This window comes from Gastrolobium bilobum, unplaced genomic scaffold (genome assembly GCF_033153095.1).
Source record: "Gastrolobium bilobum isolate Gb01-03AN ecotype WA unplaced genomic scaffold, APGP_CSIRO_Gbil_v1 utg7754, whole genome shotgun sequence".
Taxonomy (NCBI): Eukaryota; Viridiplantae; Streptophyta; class Magnoliopsida; order Fabales; family Fabaceae; genus Gastrolobium; species Gastrolobium bilobum.
In genome coordinates this window covers 69,014-93,517 of record NW_026896773.1, presented here as the reverse complement: position 1 = coordinate 93,517, position 24,504 = coordinate 69,014, and the positions used below count along the sequence as shown (strand labels likewise).

At 36.0% G+C, this 24,504-nt stretch overlaps 1 protein-coding gene across 1 annotated transcript; it reads left to right on the top strand.

Annotated features, from left to right (window-relative positions):
• The first annotated feature begins 22,776 nt into the window (after positions 1-22,776).
• Positions 22,777-24,130, top strand: LOC133301933 (transcription factor MYB97-like). The gene is made up of 2 exons (XM_061501647.1): positions 22,777-23,109; positions 23,948-24,130. The coding sequence occupies exons 1-2, from the start codon at positions 22,777-22,779 to the stop codon at positions 24,128-24,130; spliced, it is 516 nt and encodes a 171-aa protein (XP_061357631.1).
• Positions 24,131-24,504: the final 374 nt, after the last annotated feature.

The window sequence follows — 24,504 nt, the reverse complement described above, 5'->3', positions numbered from 1 at the left end:
AGGCTATCTCAGCAAGCACCTTAATATTTATGGCTACATGACAAACAAGCTCCATGACAGCCAGCAAGCTCCTCAACCTTAAAGACACCATGACAGCAAGCTCCTCAACATTTAATCATGTCAGCTCAATTACTTAGCCTCCAAGGCAAAGCAAACCTAATCACTAAGTAACATCTTCCTAAGCTTCTCATCTTTCCACTATAAATACATGTATCAACACTAAGGTACATCATCTTCTTCTACATACTTAAACCTGCTTGAACCATAACTGACTTGAGCGTCGGAGTGTCTTGCAGGTACACCCCCCATCGCGTTCCACAGAAAACCCATGGGATAAAGCGGCCCAACTGCAAGATGCTCTGACCCAAGACGATCACAGGCTGTGTAGAGGAAGATCACATGATCGGCCCATTTGTAATTATCTGGTCTGATCAGTTACCCACTCTAAGATACTGGGTTTAATATTTATGCACCATCACATGGAGAATTAATAAAATGATAAAATTATTTAAAGTAAACATAATTAGAAAAGGTAAATAATGTATAATTATGTAATGTTATAAGAGTTCTTTTTCTGTAGTCATTGCAGATAAGTTATCTGCAGTAAGCCCAATACGACGTCGTTTTGGGACAAAAATCATGGTGTTTTTGTAATTTTAATTTATTTCAGGATTATTATAGTCTTTATAATTATAATTTTTTAATCTTTCAATCCTAAAACGACGTCGTTTTGAAAGTAAATGCAGAAATATTTTCCAGATGGCTATGAAGCACCGGCACTTCAAAAACTCTGACGTATCGTGTCCGACACTTCTCGACACTCTCGGACACTCCGACACTCCCCGACACTCCAACACGTGTTATAGAAATTCAAAAAACGGTTCAAAGGTTAAATTGCGTTTAGTTTTTAGTAATAACTATTAGATTCGTTGGATTACGATTACCATTTTATTGAATTTAATATAAATATTTGGGGTATCTTATGTTTCTTTGCAAAATTTATAAATATTATAAGTTTAGATATATATTTTTGTTAAATTATTGAATATTAAATATAATATATACTATATAAATTAAAAATATTATTTAATATTAAAACGTGTTCTAACGTGTCGAAATTTAACATTTTTTAGAATTAACGTGTCGGAGTGTCGTGTCGTATCGTGTCACGTGTCCCGTGTCAGTGTCGGTGCTACATAGCCAGATGGTCTCTTTTTAGTCCTTTTTCCCTTCATTTCCCTCACTTCTTCTTTTCCCCTTTCTTTTTTACTTTTATTTATATATATATATATATATATATATATATATATATATTATTACTATTTTTTTTAAAAAAAAAAAACTGTTTTGTATCTTTCATATGGGTTCATCTACCTCCCACCCCAATTAATTTGGGATAAAGGAGATGTTGATGTTGATAATAGTGAATTGCAGGATTGATTTGAAATAAAAAAGTAAAATATAAAAAATATATATAATAATATTAAAATTGTATCTAGAAATAATTTAGAATATTGCATGCAATCTTTTAAGATTAATTTTAAATTTTTTTAAATTTTGGTACAATGGATAATTGATTCATCTTGTGTATCATATATCATATCACATCGTTGCAAAATATGAGAGTTATAATATCATATCATATCATATATCCATATACCATATCACATCTTGTGTATCATATATCATATCACATCATCACAATAGATAATTTTTCAGTATATTGAATTCCCATAATTCTAGAAAATATGAACAACCACATATAACAGTTACGGTTTTTCTTATGGTTGATTAGTAAATAGTATCCAATTAGTTCTATTAAAATTTGAGTGGTTGTCACTTAAGGGACAAAGACAATGTGTATGTGGCACATTTTTCAAAAACAAATACCGTAGGAGCGTAAATGGGTAAAGTGGCCTATCAAAGACATACAGTCTAAAATATATTAAATCTAGTATGACCTAATCTATTTAGAAAATATATCAGATCTAGACTTTTAGGAAAACACATTTAAAAATTAGGTCATAAATTCATTTTAAAAATCTTGGTCTAAAAGCGAGTAGATTGAGCTTTTAATTTTTTAATAAAATAATATATTTATGAAAGTGGCCAAGAATAAAGAAAATGCTCTTAAAAATAACTATTTTATGTTTTGTTATGAACATGATTTGAAAACTTTTGCTGGAGATACTGTTTAATGAATTAGAAATTTCATCTTTTTTATTTTAGTTTGGTTTTGCAATTTTACCAGCTTATAGGTCAATTTAAGCTTTTTATTTTTTACAATAGGCCAGATTATACTTATAAACCAAATATTTAATAGACTAATAAGCTAAGTTTCTAAATATTTTACATATACTAAGGTTAAAATATGACTTAACCTGACCATTTACACTCCTATAGTATCGATATGCCACTAGTGGTAAAAATTTCTCAATTTGCCACACTTAGGTGCTGTTTGGTTGAGGAGATCCTGTAATTTTCCTAGGCAAATCAACTTGGCAATTCACTTTGTCTTTGTTTGGTAGACAGATTTGGCAACATTGCCCATCTATGCCATTTGCATAGCATTTCCCATTTGGTCGATGAAAGCTAGGCATTGGCACTGTTGAGAAAGAGATCTTGGATGTGGGTTTTTGTCGATAGTCGTCTAAATTGCAAAATGCAAAATTAAAGCAACCGAAAATACCATTCATGCAAATTGGTGGCTTAACTCCAGCAAGAGCAAGTACTAAAGGAGGTAGAGTCCATATTCCATCCCCACATATCAAACGAGAAGCTACAGCTGGTCCAAAAGCATCAGCCTTGGCCTTATTAATCTTTTCCCACACATATAATATCAGACTTCCAACACATGTCAATGGCAAAGTAAAGCCGTATGTAGAAAGGTATTGCCATGACCATACAAGGAGAAATCACACAGCTCATTATTGTGCCAAATATTTGGTTCACAAACATTGAACGTGGTGAAGCCAAGGTAAGGTAGCCAGTCTTAAAATCCTGCATCAGATCAAAGGCTGTGGAAACAATGTTCATCATCACACCATAGGCTGCAAGGCTAGCAAGAACTCCATCATGTGATGCACCTGCCCATGCTCCAATTGTAAAGATGGCATGTACTAAAATATTGATATCTTCAAAAAATGAATTACTCAACTTCGTACTTTTACTTACTGAAATTTCAATCAGTTAGCAAGAACTCCGCCATTCCTACCCTCATTGGATCCATTTTTCTTTTTCTTTTTCACGTTGCTCTCTAATTTACAATTTTTTTATTTTCCCAAAAATTTTAAAAACAGGGATATTTTCGTAATTGTCACTTATTTCTCCATCTATATTTTACCTCAAACCAAACATAGATTTTATAAATCTTACCTAATTTGCCCGGTAAATTTTTTTCAACCAAACAACTTTCTTTTACATTTTCCTACCAAACTCACTTTCCAATCATTTTCCTATCAATTACCTTTCTCTAGTATTCAAAAAAAATTTCCTCAACCAAACGCCCCTTAAATTTCAGTGGCCCAACTAGCGAACCGCTTTTAACATAGGACAATAAGAGAGAGTCTCACTGCTGGTATCAACGGGAAATTTGCTAGTAGGACTAGGGGTGTCAATATGGGTTTTGACACGCGGGTCAACCCGCGACACGACACGAAAATTCGTGTTCGGGTTGACCCGTAAAAAAATTCGTGTCGTGTTCGTGTTGGAAAAAATGACACGCAAAAAATTCATGTCGTGTTCGTGTTTATGAATTCGTGTTCGTGTCGACCAGTATTATTTTTACTTTTTATTTTTTTATTTTTTTATTATTATTTTTTAATTTTTTATTTATTTTCGATCTATTTTTTTAAATTTTTTTGTCAATTACCGTTTTGTCCCCTATTTTGCGTGTTATTCGTGTCGTGTCGTGTCAACCCGCAAAAAATTCGTGTCGTGTCAGTGTTGAAGATTTTGACACGAATGAAAATTCGTGTCGTGTTCGTGTTGATGTATTCGTGTCGTGTCGAATTCGTGTCGTGTCAACCCATATTGACACCCCCTAAGTAGGACCAGTAGACTCGCAGGTCTGGGTCCTCTTTCGAAGAAGAAATGCATTCAAGTTTTAAAATTCCCAATAATCTCCTTCGAACTAGAACAATGCTAGACAAATATTCTTTGAGGTAGATAAACAAAAACTTATACTGGTCCTTTTTTTGGGCTCTCGATATGACCGAAGAACTGACTTTGATACATGTGCAATATTTTTAAAAATTAAAATTGCGCAATGCCGCAATCATATTGAGACATGACAACATAAACTTAAAAATTCAAAATGATGAAGTCACCACCAACATACATTTGGGTAAACATTAATTTTTTGTTTTGTTTTTGTTTTTTTAGGAAAATTGGCTTTTGCAAATAGAAGTGAATTCGAGAGTCATTTTCAAATGAGAAAGATTTTAGCAACTTACACCTTCTACTTTAAAAACTATTTATTTTCCCCAAATTGTTGAATAATAAAATTTATTATTTACAGAGAAAATTAAATCATAAAAAATTGACTTGATTTTATATTTTGTAAGAAAGAAATACATCAATGCTTAGAATTTAAAATAGTATATCATTATGTAAACACTTACGTACCTTATGACACTTAGGGATGGCAAACCATATTGTAAATGTTACAAATCGTTGCATGGATTGAAATTTTAGAAAACAAATATTGCTACAAATTTAATTTTTTAAAAATATTAAAAAAAAATTGCCTAGGATTTAAGCACTACTACACAAAAACCCTAATTATATGTACAACAATCAGGATATAGGATCACAAAAGTGATAAAGCAATGTTATAAATCATTGCAAAGGATCTTTTCATTTATTCCTATTTAATGTCTCTATTATGAGACAAAATATTTTTACACCGGTATAAGAATAATAAGTCTTACACCAAATTTTGATCATTGATTTGTTTATATCTAATGACTCAAATATCTAATAAATCAGAACTATTATATATAAATATGATCAATGGTCAAAATTGAGAGTGTAACTTACACCGGTATAAAATAATTCTGACCCATTTATTATTATTTTATGTTTATTCTTTTAAGAAAAAATTTCATCAAAGTTATTAAAAATAAATTATACAAGATAAAATATGTTTTAAAAGCAAAGATATAGATAATAATAATAATAATAATAATAATAAACATAAGAGAAATAACAACACAAATTCTTTGTCCACCTAGTGTAGATCTAGTGCTCATACCTGATTAGTCTATGTTGTGTGCATCCAAGGTCAACTAGAATACACAATAAGATGGATGAAGTTGAAGTCAGTTAAAGTCGCATTAAGTGTGGTATATGCAAGCAACCTGTTCATAATCGCAGAAATTGTCCTAATCGTGGAGCTAACCAGTGATTATCTTTGGGATTTGGTTTAACTTCTTTTCTATTAACGTATTTCATTTCTATCTAACCCATGTATTTGGTTATTAATGTATTAATTTTTTGGTTTACTTGTTAAATTATTAATGGCAAATGAAAAAAAAATTATGAAAAAAAAAATTTGGTTGAAAAATATTATACAGTCCATAACATATAGAAAGTGATGACAAAGACCTATAAAAGGTCCATAAATATAATATAGTCAGTTCATAACAAAAGATATCAAATTCTCTGACATAATAACAAATAAAAAAGATAAAGTCTACGACGCTGGAGGCCACTGCTGATGACGCGCCTGACAATCTGGCAATATGCGTCTGCCACCTACTCGCGAAGACTCTGGGAGCAAGTCTGTAGCTAGAGCAAGAGTTAGAATATCAAAATTTTGAGACGCCTCCTGTAGAAAATCGTCTTCGTATGTACCTAGCAATGTGGGAGATGATGTAGGAACATGGTACAGAGCTGGGGTGGCCTGAGCCGGCTAGTCTGGACGATAGTCAGGCTGGTCCTTGGAAATGGATTCAGAACGAAAAATCGAGTGGTTAGGCAAGTTTTTAAAAATTTGGTGAATAGTATTTTTACCGGGTAAAAATACTGCGGTACAGTTGCACCGTAAAATGTGCCGAATGAATTTTGAGCTCTAGGTTTGGATATAAGTTATAAATGGTACTTAGGATTAGGAAATATGATTTCTGGTGAAAATTGATGAAAATTAGTGTGTTTGGGGAAGCGTGCCACAACGCGCATAAAACCTTAAAACTGCAATTTCTCCGAACGACCGAAAAACTCTGGATTCATCTGATCAAGGGAAATTAAAGGATAATGGTTAATGTTAAAATTAGATTTTCCAAATAGTTTATGAAATTATGGACGTTTAGCGGAATAGGCAAAAAATTTGAATAAGTTTGAAATCGCGTGAGGTAGCAGTGGGGCTCACCTCACTTAAGTGGACCTTGCCACTTGGACAACACAACAAATCAGCCTTTCTCTCTCTCCTCCTCCCTCCCAAAACCGAGCTTGCATCCACGGAAGGGCCAAAATTCTTCCAAATCTTCCTTCTCTCATAACTCTCTCCATACTCACTCAAATCCAACAAAGCTTGTCACCAAAGTTGTTGGAAATCATCATTCAAACACAACCATGGTATTATTGAACCTTGAAACTAGCTATACTGGGAGAAAAAGAGCAAAAATATCCGCGACTTGGAGATGATTTTTGAGGTTTTTGGAGTTGTTTGTTCAAGTCATTGCTTGGGGATCACTTGGAGGAGTCATAGGCCAAGCTTGTGAGTAAGTTTTGATGCTTTTGAATGGTTGATTCATGAATTTAATTTTGAATGCCTAGAGCATGAGTTGTGTGATTGATGTAGTTAGAGAGCTCAAATTGAAATTGTGTATTAGACAAATGTGGCTTAGAATGATATTTTAGAATGATTGATGTCATAAAAATTATTGAGAAAATTGGATCATAACTTAGTAATTTTTGAGTGGTAGTTTCATGACTTTGTGAAATGGATTGGTTGTAGGATTGTGTAATTGAGTTGTTGAGTGTTTGTATGAGTTAATAGTAGGATTGTATGATGTGTGGAAATGCTAAATTGGATTGAATACCCTTTGGTTAGGGGACTTGTAGAATTTGGCCATATTGAGGAATATTGGGGTTTGATGTTGTAAAATCATGCAATTGATGTGTTATGGTGTTAAAGATTATTTGGAGGTGTTGTGTGATGAGTTGATGCATTGGAAATTAAAGGAAAAATACTTGGAGTATGTGAGAGTGTACATTGAACCTAGAAGGAAATAATTGGAAAAATGATATTGTGATGGTGTAGGATGGAAAGTGGGACCTAAAATGGTGTTGTGATAGCCGTGGGATGCTAAAGTAAAATTAAAATAAAATAAAGAAAAATATTTTGTAAAATTGGCCTATAATGGCCGAACCTAGCATGTGGGGAGGGTTAATGTTGATGCTTTGTAATCTTGTTGATTGCACCTTGTATTGATGATCCTTGTGTGATCATTGTAGGTTGCCTCCCTCGAATTGAACTCAGAACCGTGAGTTTGGTGGATTACCTTTGGTTCCGGACCAAAATGATTGTGGTAAGTTGTCTTGAACCTATGCATAATTGATGAACTTGCATATATCTTAGTTGGTTGATATTGAAATGGAAATGGCCTATGTGTAGGAATTTCTGGTGAACCAAGCTTGGTGATACTGTGATTGGGAGCTATCAAGCGGAGGAGATTATTCAGGTAATCCCTTGGTACTGGGGTTTGATCCCCGTGTGTGCTCCACCATGCCCGTTGAGGGTAGTGGTTGGAGGTGTATGTTAGTAATGTAGTATAACATGTTCATGCATTATTGTATGTTAGTGGTACATAGGATGTACCGAGTCTCTGGCCAGTAGGCAGTTGCCTTCGGGCATTACGGACTTCCACTGGATAGGTCTCCATAAGGGAGTTCCAGTTGACCTGGGATCGTGGTGTGTCATCCGTAGAGGAGCACACTAGGAAGTCTCGGGTGTATATGGATAGAGGGTGCCTTGCTCGATGTTCTGGGAACACTTTCTTGGATGAGAACCCGTAGGCTATATGCCGAGGCCAATAGGCCGGGCGTTGCGTTTTTAGTGTTGTATTATGTTATTGATATGCATCGAAGTGAGCCATTGGGGGAAGTATTCTCCAGAACTTCTGGGTTACTGAGATATATTCGTATATCTCATCTCATTTTGGGTACTTTATTTCAGGTAGTGCCAGTGGAGTTGGAGCAGCGGGCAAGAAGCCCGGAGGATGAGCTCATGGACTTATGGTGGATTTTGGTATTTTGGGGTCACATGGCCTAGGCTAGACTTAGGACATGAACATCATATTGAGTTAGGATTATTATCTGTCATCTCTGTTCATGTCACATTTTGCCTAAGTTCAGTCATTTATTTATCATGATTTATTTTGGTGGTTCATTATGTATATTTGGAGGATTATTGTAATATTTGTAAAGAAGCTTGTAATTTATGACTTGAGACATTGTGTAATATTGAAGTACGTTATATGATGAAAGGGAAATAGGCCTATTCTAGGATGCAAATTATGTTTTATGTTTCAAAGATGCATGCAAAGGGATATTGTGATTGAAATTAGTTTAACTTTGAGAAAGTAAGCATGGATAATGAATATTGGCCGAATTGAATATAAATTGTGAAGGGTGGTAATAGCACCAAGGCATTGCTGATCTTTGAGTGCCACCCATGTTTATTAGGTACATTTGAGGCTAGATAACACACCTTTAAAGGTGGGATTTATTGGAAAAACAAAGGAGACTCTGGCGAAATTTCTAAGAATTGGCAGAATTTGGGTGAACTTTGGGACAACATATCTCCCTCCACAAAGGTCCAATAGGGACGTGCCATACATCATTGTAAAGCTTGAGATGTCAACTACTGTGTGTCAAAATTTGAGAACCAAAGGAGCACCACGCTGTCCTGTAGAAGCCAGTGAGCACAGACTGCTGAAAACGCCCCTGCACATGGGGCTGTCTCTGGCAGTTTTTGGGAAATTTATTCCTGCTTCTTTTATTGGTCAAATTAGGTGAATGATACGTCAAATTGAAGCTTGAGGTGTCTAGTTTATTGTATAAATATTTTAGAGCAATTGGCTGAGTAGATTTTCCAGAATCGATGATACAGTGAGGGCTGTTTGGAGCTCTGTTTGGGGTTGGCTGACAGATTTGCTTGTCCAACTCAAACGGTGATAACCGGAGCAAATGAGAACTTTATGGCTCGTGTGATAGCTTGTTAGAAAGATAATTAAGTCTAGAATAACATAATAAAAGATGAGTAGCGCGCGGCTTGCGAATTTTCTGCAGTAATTAAAATACCAAACCATGTTCGGATAGGTAGAAAACAAAAAAGTGAGATTTAAGCTAAGTGGATTTTTGGGAACCCCTTAGTGACTTGAGAGGAGTATAATATGATATTTAGGCAGTTGTTTTAATTATTCCGCAATTAGTTTTCAGTTACGGTCACAGCTTTATTTATTACGCTTTATTATTATTTTAAACGCTCGCGTAATAAAAAGAAAAAAGTTTACTCGCATTTTTATAAATGAATTGTTGTGATTGTAATTGCGTTTAATATCATAATCAATGTTAACAATATCGGTGTACAACAGGCTGTTACAGTCCCCCAGTGGGTCTACCTTCTCGGCGAATCTCCAGTTCTCTATGGGTCTCTCGTTCCACACAGCCTGTGAAACATGGGTGCACTATCTGCGCCTCCTGAGTATATCTTATCTGTATGGTTTAGGAAGAATATGCATGGTGGGATCGGTGGGCTTAGGCTTATGCTCAGGTGTAGACAGAGGTGACTCAGATGACGAGGACTCGGCCATAATAATATGCTACAAATTTTAAATATATTTTATCATAATTTATTTAATTTCAAATAATTAACATGTCTAATGTAGGAATTAAAAAAAATTAAATCAAAAATAAATTTTTTTATTTTTAATGCAAAATCACTAAACAATATTCTTAAATTGGTTATGTATGTCCTAGCCCCTAATCATAACCTAGGTCACTAACAATGTTCCAAGCCATTAAACATGTTTTTAGTCACTAATTATGTCGCTAAAGTATTTTTTAAGTCATTATTCATAATACAAGTCACTACCAATTTCTAAGGCCCTTATTGTAGGAGTTGAATTTTGATAAAAAAAATTGAGTACCATAGAGTTACTCTTTTTTAAAATCCTAACTTCCTGTTTAGCCATCCTTCTCTGCATTTTCGGCATCAGTTTTGGATGCAGTAGTTCTAAGCGGGAACAAGGATCAATAACTACCAATTAATGTAAAATGAAAACGCTACTTTTGACAAGTTTGGAAGGTTCAGGATGCAGTAATAATAAATATAGTAGAACTTATGATTTTGAACCATTAATAGTTCTAAGCGGGAATACGAATCAATAACTATCTATTAATTGAATAGACGCGAAATCTTAAATGCAGTCTTATTTTTAGGAGGTTTCTTTTTTTCTTACCTTTAAAATATTTCTCCTAACGTTCGGCCAAGGGTGTAATGATAACATAGTGTGTAGACCATGTGAACAGTCTCGAGAATTGTCTTTCTTCTTTTTTTCTTTATAATATTAAAATAATTATACTCATGTTTTGCGGGAGCGTTGCAAAATTTATGCACAATATATTTTAAAATTTAAAAACAATTAAAACGAATAAAACTCAAAAGGGGAGAAGAGTGAAACAAAAAAGTTCTTTTTTCAATTTTTTTTACTTTGTTCTTAATTATAATTTGTTTTTAATTTCAAGTGAATTTTACATTTAAAAGAAGAATACAAGTAATATACATTTAATACGAATAGAAAATTTAAAATGTTATTTATGTATAAAAAATGTTATTCTAGAGAATTTTAGAAGGTGTATAATGTGCTAAGTAAATATGGACTCAATATAAGGGCGAGAGATGATAAACGAGTCTATGGATCTAGCACATGGTATATAAATCTGACCAAAATGGAAGCTTTTCCTCACCTACTCTATACTACTCTCTCACACTCTAAACCCCAAACCAAACAAATCCCCCCAAACCTTTGGCCTCACACCTTTTCTCAAACTCTTTCTTCTTTGCATTTTCACAGAGTTTTTTCCCCATAAAGTCCATCATCCTCCAAAATCAAAACAAAAAGGGAAGTAGCAAAGAGAGGACAAGGACTTGTTCCCTTCTATCACTCTTTTCTCTCTCTATTCTTGTCACTTCTATCTCTTTGTCTCTCTTTTCTTTTCACCATTTTTTTAATCTTCAGATAGGAGAGAACTCTACAGATCCACCTGTTGGAATTAATGAATGAATTAATGTACAATGATCCATTGGTTATGAATAAGAAGTGGGTTAATAAAGAAAAGAGAAAAAAGGGAAGATGAAGAGGTGTGTGGGTTTCAACAAGTCCCACATTGGACAATTAGTAGGAAATGAGAGAGTATATAAGCTCCCACTTCCCTCTCTTAGATTGGCCCTTGGGTCACTACATGTTTTATGTAGGGGGAAGAGCTAGGTGAGCATTGGTTCACCACACACACGTTCGCGCCGCCGCCGCCGTCCGGCTCGGCTCGGATCGGTTCGGTTAGCCGGTTCTTTCCCTTCGTGAACCAGTCACCGGTTGTGTCTGCTCGTTGAACCGGTCACCGGTCGTATCTGTTCGTCGGAACAGTCACCGGTCGCACCCGTTCGCCGCCATCAGACACGGCGGTTCGCCGCCGGCGACTGTTCATCGTGACCGGTCAATGTCTATAAATAGACACTGACACCTTCAGAAATCTATCCAGTTTTTTCTGCACTTAAACTCTGCCGGAATTTTTCTTCTTCCGGTTTTGCATACTGTTGTTCATCCTCCGGTGTGACTTCCTCTGGCATATTGTTGTGTTCGTTTGGGCTGTTGATTGGTAGTGCCACCATTCTTCAGACGAAATCCGTTCTATCCTGGGAGACAAGTGTCCATCAACCTTAGGCATCAGTGAGGGGGCAAATTGTCTTAAGGAGACACGTTCAGTGGGCTAGGATTTAATTCCTCTGATACTGCATATATTCATCCTTTCATTCTGTCTGTTTCATCATTCTGCCACTGACAAGTAAGTCTGTTCTTTAATCTAATATTTATAATTGCACAGTGATAATTCTGATCATCTTCCTCCTCTGCTTCTATACATGGGTTCAACGCTTTTAGTGATATAATATCACCCACTGTCTTCAATAACAATCTTAAGACAATTTTGTGTTTTTGAACCTGTGATCAGTATTTATTTTTCGTTATATATACCGTTTCTGTTTTATTTAACTGTGTGATTAATCAGGGCTATTAATCTGTGTGATAAATTAATCTGTGTGATTAATTTCGGATTCTGTTTGTGTAACAGAAATGGCTAATGTAAGTACTAGCAATGCCAATGTTACTGCCTCTGTTCCAATGCATGCTGACAAGCCTGAAAAACTGAATGGAACAAATTTCAAACGCTGGCAACAAAATATGTTGTTCTATTTGACAACTCTGAGTCTAGACCGTTTCCTCAAGGAAGATGCTCCTAAACTGAAAGAGGGAGAAGAGTCTGACAAGGAAAAGGTTGCTGCCATTGATGCTTTTAAGCATTCTGACTTCCTTTGCAGGAACTATATTCTCAATGCTCTAGACAACTCACTGTATAATGTGTACTGTACCCTGAAGACTAGTAAGGAACTTTGGGAAAGTCTGGACAAGAAGTATAAAACTGAGGATGCTGCCTTGAAAAAATTCATAGTTGGCAGATTCTTGGACTTCAAGATGGTAGACTCCAAATCTGTTGTGAGTCAAGTTGAGGAACTTCAAGTGATTGTGCATGAAATTCATGCAGAAGGAATGTCTCTTAGTGAGTCTTTTCAAGTTGCTGCTTTCATAGAGAAATTACCAAACTCTTGGAGAGACTTCAAGAATTATCTGAAGCATAAGCGCAAGGAATTGACACTTGAAGATCTGGTTACCAGATTGAGAATAGAAGAAGACAATAAGATGTCTGACAAGAGGAATGGCAACAATCCTATGATCTCCAAAGCTAATGTAGTTGAAGAGGGATCAAAGTCAAAGAAGAGGAAATATTCTGAAGATGGAAATGCTAAGCAAGGAAAGGGCAAAAAGTTCAAAGGCAACTGTTTCAATTGTGGGAATCCTGGCCACCGTGCAAAGGATTGTAAGAAGGAACAAAGGAAAGATCAGAGGAAGCCACAAAAGTTCAATAAGAAGAAGAAGAGCACTCAAGCCAATATGGTTGATATTGCTGATCAGGTTGAAGAACTGAATCTGGCAGCAGTGGTGATGGAGTGAAATCTGATGGGAGACTCCAACGAATGGTGGGTGGACACTGGTGCCACCAGACATGTCTGTTCAAACAAGGGGATGTTCTCCTCCTATACTCCTACTGATAATGATGAGAAACTTTATATGGGTAATTCATCTACTTCAAAAGTTGAAGGAGTGGGCAAAGTGGCTTTGAAAATGACATCTGGCAAGATAATGACACTGAATGACGTGCTCCATGTGCCTGATATTCGCAAGAACTTTGTCTCTGGATCTCTGTTAAGCAAGAATGGCTTTAAACTTGTATTTGTTTCTGATAAGTTTGTACTTACTAAGAATGATGTGTATATAGGAAAGGGCTACCTTAGTGGGGGCCTTTTCAAACTGAATGTGATGACTGTAAACAACTCCAATATTATTAATAATACTACTACTTCTGTCTACTTGCTTGAGTCTTCTAATTTATGGCATAGTAGATTAGGACATGTTAATCTAAAGTCCATTAAGAGTTTAATACATTTAGATTTATTACCTAAATTTGAATGTTTAAATAATAAGTGCCAAGTATGTGTTGAATCAAAATTTTCGAAATTACCTTTTAAATCAGTTGAAAGATCAACCGAGTTGTTAGATTTAATACATACTGATATATGTGACATGAAATCTACACCATCTAGGGGTAATAAGAAATATTTTATTACATTTATTGATGACTGCAGTAGATATTGTTATGTGTACTTACTCAATAGTAAAGATGAAGCTATTGTTGCTTTTAAGCAATATAAAAGTGAAGTTGAGAATCAACTCAACAAGAAAATTAAAATGGTAAGGAGCGATCGTGGGGGAGAATATGATGGCCCCTTCGAGGAATTCTGTATAGAGTCTGGTATTATACACCAGACAACAACTCCTTATTCACCGCAATCAAATGGGATTGCAGAAAGGAAAAATCGGACACTGAAAGAGATGATGAATGCTATGTTAATTACGTCCGGTTCACCACAGAATTTGTGGGGGGAAGCCATGTTGACGTCTAATTATATTACTAATAGAATGCTGATGAACCCTTAGTTCATCAGGTTTTTAAGCATGAATTAATATCAATTTGTGTGTTTAAATGGATGGAAAAGAGGTTAATGTCCTGGAAATCTCTCAAATACAAGTTCTGAAGCTTATGTTGAAAATTTACATTGTTTTTGTAGGGAAATGAAGCTCAAGAAGCAAAAGAGAGAAGGAAGAAGATTCTGAAGAATGAGAAAATTCTAAGTGTTGGGCGCTAAAACGCCCAAAACTGAGCGTTTTAGCGCCCTGTTGCACAAAAGATGCTGGTGCTGAACATTAAAACGCCCAAAACTGATCGTTTTAGCGCCTGAACATTAAAACGCCCAAAACTGAGCGTTTTAGCGCCCAAGACAGTTAAAAGCAGTTGGGCATCCGTCAAGGTTGAGCGCTAAAACGTCCAGAAATGAGAGTTTTAGCGCCATGTCAGTTTTCAGTTGTAATTTGTAAATTATAAAAGGACAAGGGGCCTTCACATTCTGACAGATTCTAGATCATCAGATCCAATTCATCATATCTCATTCTGATTTTTCTCATCACACTAAGAGAAGGGAGATCAGATCAGGTCTTTCATAGATCTGATCTGACTCCTCATTTTCTCTGAATTTTCAAATTCTTAGGATTAGTTCTTGTAATAGTTAGTATTTCCTATGTAATTGCACTTGGAGATTGAAGACTCAACTATCATGTCAATGGAGTTTGATCTTTCTTCTCTTGTTTGTATTTCAATTATGTCTTAGGAGAGTCCTTTGTAGTCTGATTCAATGGAACTCAAGTTTGAATTTATGAATGGTTAATTAGATGTTTTGTTTATCTATTATGTGATTGTATGAAGTTGTCTTGATTAATTCTTCATGTTGAGGAATATTGTAGAACAGACATGTTTACATTGTTTCTCTATTTTTGACAACTTCATCATCAGTGTTCTAGTAGTCAAGGGATTGATGCTAGGATTCTGATGTGATCTTAAGACCTTAGTAATTAATGCATGTATTAAGAAAGGAATCACCAAGGGATTGGGGTTTCTGATTAATGTGTCTATCAGGGTAGTAAGGGATTACATCTTGAGATCATAAGAAAAAGGTTGATCAACATCATATAGTAGATAATTCATAATGGAAATTGGTTCATCTATAAATTCATGTTTGAGGGAAAATGACATCTGACTACTTGTTTATATTATAATTTACATTTTATTTAATTATCAAGTTTAATTCAATTCAGTGTAGTTTCTGGTGACAAGAAATCTATGCAATCTATGAACTTTTGTTTGATTCAACTCAAGTACACATGGTTAGTCAGTGCTTGACACAAATCCTCGTGGGAACGATCTTTACTCATCATTTTATTACTTGTACGACTAGTACACTTGCTAAACGTACAACAAGTTTTTGGCGCCGTTGCCGGGGATTTGTTCTTTAACATTGACAGACACCATTGATATTTGAGATTGAATCTTTTATTTTTCAGCAATTTAAAATTTTTGTTCCTTCTGGTCCAGAGCGCTAAAACGTTCAGACGTGGCCGTTTTAGCGCAAGGCTACGCACATCAATGTGCACTTTTCTCTGGAGACCAGCGCTAAAACGCCTGATTTCAACGTTTTAGCGCTGGTCCACTCATATGATTTACATGTTTCTGGGTAGTTTTCTCTTAGTTTTATTTTGCTGTTAGTTTAGTTTTGTAATTCAGTTAAGTACATTGGGATATTCACTGTTTTTGCATGATGCACATTATGATAGTACTGATGCTATTGGTTTATAAATGAATGTGTTTCAGTGATCCATTGCTGTTTCAGATTTGAATTAGTTGCTGGGGACAGCAACGTTTAAATCTGGGAATTGGGTGTGAATGAATGGCATGCAAACATCATGGAGATGTCACACAAATTGATGAGCCAAAACAGGGAAATATCTCAATCTTTTTCTTTTTGTTTTTAAGTTTTCTGTGTGATTTAGATTTTAGCTGTAATATTGAATTTGGATTTCAGATGTGATATGGAATTCCATGAGGATTTGACTGATCAAAGTTTTATATGATTGATCAAATTAAAGGATACAATCTTATACCTTGCATGTTGAGCTTAAATGAAATGATTGCATGACTCATTCAGTGTGTAAGAGTAGAAAGATTAGTTTTGATGCATATAGAGAAAGTCAAGCATGCACTCTGAACTGTGAGGAAATTGAGCCTATAGAGAAAATTTTGTTCAGAGAGCACTTCACTGCATGAATAGCTCTAGAACTTGCCCTGTTTCTTGCTTGAAATGGTTGATGATGTGTAGGGTAGAGGCATTTCCTTCTTGAACCAGAAAGTCAAATGGCCAACCTTTAAGTTCCAATTTCATGAAACACTTGAGCCTAGCCTGTTGTCTATCAAGCCAAGAACCACATTTATTCCAATCCTTCAGATTAAAAGTTTCAGATAAGTGATAAGGGATGGAGTGTTCTGTGGGGAGGAAAGTGTTTTTGCAATAAGTGAATGCAAGGTGTTGGAAACATAAGAAAGAAAGAAGGAAAAGAAAGAAAAGGTTGTGAAACACAAAGTGTTTGGAAGAGACAGAAGGAAGTATTAAAGACACAAAGTGTCTGAAAGAAAAAGAAAAAAAAAAATTTGTTAAAGACACAAAGTTTCAGGAAGAAAAGGAGGAAGAAAGGTTCAAAGAAAAGAACAAAGCATGAAAAGGAAGAAAGTTGAGGGAATTAGGAAGAAATTGATTAATTACTGTGAATTCCCTCTTATCTGAATCTGATTCATTTGATCTGAACTTCCCCTTTTGCAGAAATCCTTACCTTTAGTCAAGCCGCACACCAAGCCTTATTGCTAATCATACCAAAACCTTTTTGATCTACCTTATGGATCATTGTTACTATGAATAGTGAGAAGACGGGCAAGCCTATGGTAGTTTGAGTGCAGTGAAGAGTGAGTGATAAGTACATCCTTAAACACTAGTGTGCAAGAGTGTTAAAATTCTCATAAATTTTGAGAAGTTCCTAGTGAAGGGGGTGTTGTTGTTTGGAAGTCTCTGTATATCATCTTTACTGATCTGTTGAAAAGTCACAAATGATGTTGGGCAAATCATAGGAAATAAGAGATTGCATGGTTATAATTTTGTATCATGAAATGTTGATCTTTTGTTAATTGAAGTCCATCCTCATGAATTTCATCTGTAAAGAATCTCAAGTCCTTCTCTGTTTTAATTCATTGCTGAGGACAGCAATGTTCAAATCTGGGAATTGTGATGAACCCTTAGTTCATAAGGTTCTTAAGCATGAATTAATATCAATTTGTGTGTTTAAATGGATGGAAAAGAGGTTAATGTCCTGGAAATCTCTCAAATACAAGTTCTGAAGCTTATGTTGAAAATTTACATTGTTTTTGTAGGGAAATGAAGCTCAAGAAGCAAAAGAGTGAAGGAAGAAGATTCTGAAGAATGGGAAAATTCTAAGTGTTGGGCGCTAAAACGCCCAAAACTGAGCGTTTTAGCGCCCAAGACAGTTAAAAGCAGTTGGGCATCCGTCAAGGTTGAGCGCTAAAACGTCCAGAAATGAGAGTTTTAGCGCCCATGTCAGTTTTCAGTTGTAATTTGTAAATTATAAAAGGACAAGGGGCCTTCATATTCTGACAGATTCTAGATCATCAGATCCAATTCATCATATCTCATTCTGATTTTTCTCATCACACTAGGAGAAGGGAGATCAGATCAGGTCTTTCATAGATCTGATCTGACTCCTCATTTTCTCTGAATCTCCAAATTCTTAGGATTAGTTCTTGTAATAGTTAGTATTTCCTATGTAATTGCACTTGGAGATTGAAGACTCAACTATCATGTCAATGGAGTTTGATCTTTCTTCTCTTGTTTGTATTTCAATTATGTCTTAGGAGAGTCCTTTGTAGTCTGATTCAATGGAACTCAAGTTTGAATTTATGAATGGTTAATTAGATGTTTTGTTTATCTATTATGTGATTGTATGAAGTTGTCTTGATTAATTCTTCATGTTGAGGAATATTGTAGAACAGACATGTTTACATTGTTTCTCTATTTTTGACAACTTCATCATCAGTGTTCTAGTAGTCAAGGGATTGATGCTAGGATTCTGATGTGATCTTAAGACCTTAGTAATTAATGCATGTATTAAGAAAGGAATCACCAAGGGATTGGGGTTTCTGATTAATGTGTCTATCAGGGTAGTAAGGGATTACATCTTGAGATCATAAGAAAAAGGTTGATCAACATCACATAGTAGATAATTCATAATGGAAATTGGTTCATCTATAAATTCATGTTTGAGGGAAAATGACATCTGACTACTTGTTTATATTATAATTTACATTTTATTTAATTATCAAGTTTAATTCAATTCAGTGTAGTTTCTGGTGACAAGAAATCTATGCAATCTATGAACTTTTGTTTGATTCAACTCAAGTACACATGGTTAGTCAGTGCTTGACACAAATCCTCGTGGGAACGATCTTTACTCATCATTTTATTACTTGTACGACTAGTACACTTGCTAGATCTGCAACAAAAGCCCCACAAAAAGATAAAAAGCATACCATATGATATATGGAAAGGAAAGAAGCCATCCCTGAAATACTTTAGAGTGTGGGGGTGTTTGGCTATGGTTGCGGTTCCTAAACCTAAAAGGTTAAGAATCGGACCTAAAACCGTGGATTGTGTATTCATCGGTTATGCACTTAATAGTAGTGCTTATCGTTTTCTAGTGTATAAATCTGATGTCTCAGATATACATATTAATACGGTGATTGAATCAAGGGAAGTTACTTTCTTTGAAGACATATTTCCGTATAAGAAAATACATGAATCAAGTGGTAATGATGATGATCAGGTTGAGATACCTCGAGATGCTACAACTGATACTGATACCGTAGAGGACATAGAAGATGAACCTAGACGTAGCAAGAGGCAAAAGATCGCCACATCCTTTGGACCTGATTTTATGACATACTTATTGGAAAATGAACCTCGGACGTATAAGGAAGCTATAACGTCCCCGGAAGGACCATTCTGGGAAGAGGCTATCAATAGTGAGATAGAGTCTATCTTGTCCAACCACACTTGGGAACTGGTAAATCTTCCTCCTGGCAATAAGCCGTTAGGAAGTAAGTGGGTGTTCAAAAGAAAAATGAAAGAGAATGGCACTATTGATAAATATAAAGCAAGGCTTGTGGTAAAAGGCTACAGGCAACGTGAAGGTTTCGATTACTTCGATACTTATTCACTCGTTACAAGGATCACATCCATCAGGATGTTGATCGCGGTAGCTGCATTGAATGGATTAGAAATACATCAAATGGATGTGAAAACTGCCTTTTTAAACGGCGACCTGGACGAAGAGATATATTTAGAACAACCTGAAGGTTTTGTTGTTCCAAGACAAGAACGGAAAGTTTGTCGCTTAATAAAATCCCTTTACGGGTTAAAGCAAGCTCCAAAATAATGGCATGAAAAATTTGACAAAGTTATGTTATCAAATGGTTTTCGAATTAATGAATGTGACAAATGTGTCTATGTTCGGAATACTGAAAAAGGTTTTGCCATTGTCTGTCTTTATGTAGACGACATGTTGATCATGGGTAGTAATAATCAAATGATTAATGCTACTAAACAATTACTTAAAAGTAAGTTTGAGTTGAAAGATATGGGGATAGCAGACGTTATCCTAGGAATTAAAATCCATAGAACATCTGCAGGGTTGGCATTATCACAGGCTCACTATATAGTTAAGGTTCTTGAGAAATTCAAGAGATATGGGGATAGCAGACGTTATCCTAGGAATTAAAATCCGTAGAACATCTGCAGGGTTGGCATTATCACAGGCTCACTATATAGTTAAGGTTCATGAGAAATTCAAGAGTTTGAATATAACTCCTGTGAGGAACCCTGTAGATTCTAATTTGAGTTTATTAAAGAACACTGGTAAAGCTACAGCACAAAAGCTATATGCTCAAGTGTTGGGAAGCGTTATGTATGTTATGAACTGCACCAGACCTGATACTGCTTATGCAGTAAGTCTGTTAAGTCGCTTTACCAGTAATCCAAATAAGAATCATTGGAAAGCTATGGTAATTGTTTTGGGATACTTGAAGTATACTCAGAATTATGCTTTACATTACGAAAAATACACCGCGGTTATAGAAGGGTATTGTGATGCAAATTGGATCACCGGCTCTAATGACACTAGATCCACTAGTGGATATGTGTTCACCCTTGGTGGAGGTGCTGTGTCTTGGAAATCGTCCAAGCAAACCTGCATTGCAAGGTCAACCATGGAAGCAGAATTTATTGCTTTAGATAAGGCCGGTGAAGAAGCCGAATGGCTTCGTAATTTTATTGAGGATGTTCCTAATTGGCCAAGACCGGTACCATATGTATGCATACATTGTGATAGCCAAGCAGCTATTGGAAGGGCCAAGAACGTCATGTATAACGGTAAGTCTAGACACATACGTCGTAGACATGATACCGTAAGACAACTACTCTCGAATGGAATCATTTCAATTGACTATGTTATGTCTAAGGAAAACATAGCGGATCCGTTAACCAAAGGGATTCCTAGAGAGTTGGTTGAAAATTTGTCGAAAGGAATGGGTTTAAGGCCTATCAATTGTTGAGCATTGCGGTAACTCTACCTAGAAGAGTGGAGATCCCATGAACTAGGTTCAAAGAGACAACTAAGTGATGGTCGACTATTCAAACACTGTGGAGTTTTTAAACTCATACTCTTTCCTAAGACAAGACAGTGTATTTATGAGGGTAAACATTAAGGCTTTTAATGATTTCTTAATCTGTTGTGTTCAGATGATGTACAGTGATTTACATCACAAGAAATCACCTATGTGAGTGTGAAGTGAGGGCCGCTTCTATGAGAATTTTTAAAGGCCGATTCTCTAAAACACTCGCAGAACCAGGCAGGTGTCCCACAGCCAAAATGGGCGCAACAAAGGACCAACAATGCTAGAGAAGCAATTGTGTGACTCCTATTGTCTAGGTATACACTAAAGGTTGACGGTTCAAGTCGACCTAGACCACCGATTGACCGAGTATATCCGATAGGTTTTCACTAGAGAAGGTTCAAAGGTAACTCCACCTATCTCGATGCAGTTGTTTCTCGTTGAGGAATTTACACTTTGCATTTATACTCTTATGCATTTTGTCACGATGATTGACTTCTTATCCATGTGGGGGATTGTTGGAATTAATGAATGAATTAATGTACAATGATCCATTGGTTATGAATAAGAAGTGGGTTAATAAAGAAAAGAGAAAAAAGGGAAGATGAAGAGGTGTGTGGGTTTCGACAAGTCCCACATTGGACAATTAGTAGGAAATAGGAGAGTATATAAGCTCCCACTTCCCTCTCTTAGATTGGCCCTTGGGTCACTACATGTTTTATGTAGGGGGAAGAGCTAGGTGAGCATTGGTTCACCACACGCGCGCGCCGCCGCCTCCGTCCGTCCGACTCGGCTCGGCTCGGATCAGTTCAGTTCATAGTGTGTAATAAAAAATAATTTTTTATTAAATTTTTTTAATATTTTGTCCAAAAAAATTTACCGTTGCTTCCCTCCAACCAAAACGTTTCTACCCGCCGGATTTTTGAGCAGTATTGAACCGAACCGGTTCTTTCCCTTCGTGAACCAGTCACCGGTTGTGTCTGCTCGCTGAACCGGTCACCGGTCGTATCTGTTCGTCGGAACAGTCACCGGTCGCACCCGTTCGCCGCCATCAGACACGGCGGTTCGCCGCCGGCGACTGTTCATCGTGACCGGTCAGTGTCTATAAATAGACACTGACACCTTCAGAAATCTATCCAGTTTTTTCTGCACTTAAACTCTGCCGGAATTTTTCTTCTTCCGGTTTTGCATACTGTTGTTCATCCTCCGGTGTGACTTCCTCTGGCATATTGTTGTGTTCGTTTGGGCTGTTGATTAGTAGTGCCACCATTCTTCAGACGAAATTCGTTCTATCCTGGGAGACAAGTGTCCATCAACCTTAGGCATCAGTGAGGGGGCAAATTGTCTTAAGGAGACACGTTCTGTGGGCTCGGATTTAATTCCTCTGATACTGCATATATTCATCCTTTCATTCTGTCTGTTTCATCATTCTGCCACTGACAAGTAAGTCTGTTCTTTAATCTAATATTTATAATTGCACAGTGATAATAAATCTAATATTTATAATTGCACAGTGATAATTCTGATCATCTTCCTCCTCTGCTTCTATACATGGGTTCAACGCTTTTAGTGATATAATATCACCCACTGTCTTCAATAACACCACCAACTTATCTCTAATCACATTCTCGCATCACAAACACTGTAAGTACATGCATCCACCCTAAACTTGAGAAAAAAGCTAACATTTTTTGTTACTTTTTTCATCCAAAAAAAATTACCCTTTTTGCTCTAGTTGTTGCTATCTAGCAATCAACAATGCCAAGAATGATCCACTTCAATAAAAGCTATGAAAATGAAGCTATATCAAAAGAAGGGGGTGATGATGACAAAGAGACAATGAACAAAGGGCCATGGACGCCACAAGAAGATACTACATTGAGAGATTATGTGTCAACGTATGGTGAAGGGATGTGGAACTCCGTGTATAAGAGATCTGGGTTGGCAAGGTGTGGCAAAAGTTGTAGATTGAGATGGGCAAATCATTTAAGGCCTTATCTGAAGAAAGGTGCATTTTCTAAAGAGGAAGAACAATTGGTCATCCAGCTTCATGCTCAGCTAGGAAACAAATGGGCTCGAATGGCCGTGCAGGTACTTCATGGTGTTTAATATATCAATTTTATCTGCATGGTTTTTATTCATGTTTTTGTGGTTTATTTTGTTCATGGTGTTTGTTCAAGGAGAATTAATCATTTAGGTTCTGAAAATGATCATAGATTTTTTACATGTTTCATGCCTCTGGTTTTTTTTTAATAATTTTTTTTTTCCAGATTTGCCTCTACCATTGCTAGGATTGCTTTTGAACTTCAATGAGTTTATTTTTCAATTTTAATTCTAGTTAAATTATTTACTTTCCTTTTTTCTCCTGATAATAACTTTTTAGCTGACCTCAAGACTTTTTTTTGTCTGTATGAGACCCCTTTTTTTGTTTCCTTAATTAGTATCAATCTCATCAAGCTTCTTATATTATCTTTCTCTTTTTATTTTTTTTCTTTCATTTATATCTCATTTATTCATTGTATGCTTTTTCTATTTTATCTCTAACTCGTTATGTCTCTATGGTTTATGCTTTCAATTACCAGGGAGAACAGATAATGAAATTAAAAACTTCTGGAATACCAGATTGAAAAAGTGCCTCAAAGAAGGGTTGCCTATTTATCCTCTCGAAATAGTCCAACATCAACCACAAGAGCAACTACAATTCACACAACCTCAATATTCACCACAGTTATCATTTTCTTCATTCATATCTTCCTCTTGTAGTCAAGAACTCAATAATCTAAGTCAATTTTTTACTGCAAATCCTCAACAAAAGGATCCTAATTCATATCCTCAATTTAACTTTCCTAAAGTGAATAGTGGATCCACTAGTAATGCGAGTTTTCCATTATCCCTTATTTCTCAATATGGGTATCCTTGGTTCAACCAGTGTTTTGCGGCAAATGAATCATATGATTATCAATCTGGGAGCTACAATCATGGTTTAGATTCCAATGCTGACCTTGGAGGATCTCCATATGAATCCCTTGCTCTTGTTCAAGGCTTGAATACAAAGTTTTCTTCGAGCTTATCACCACCTGGCTCTACCCACCCCAATTTCATCATATTTTAGTGGTGTTTATGGCTTGATGGGAGCTTCAAGCATGGCTAATACCTACTATGAAGTTGCACCATCATCACTTGGCTTTACCACCCCTGTTTCATCATATGCGAGTGGTGTTCCTAGCTTCATGGGAGATTCAAGCAAGGCTAGTGCCTGCTATGAAGTTGCATCATCACCACCTAAGGAAAATAGTGGCATGTTGGATTCTCTAGTGGTGGATGCTCAAAGTTCTCTTCCTAAAGACAAGTCCAACAATGAGGATTCAACCATAACAGGGAAGTTATCTTATAAGAGGAAAAACATCGCGATTGAGGAGGATGACACGGTGCATATGGAGCCAACACTGAAAAATAGTGCAAAATATACAAATAATCCACAAACAG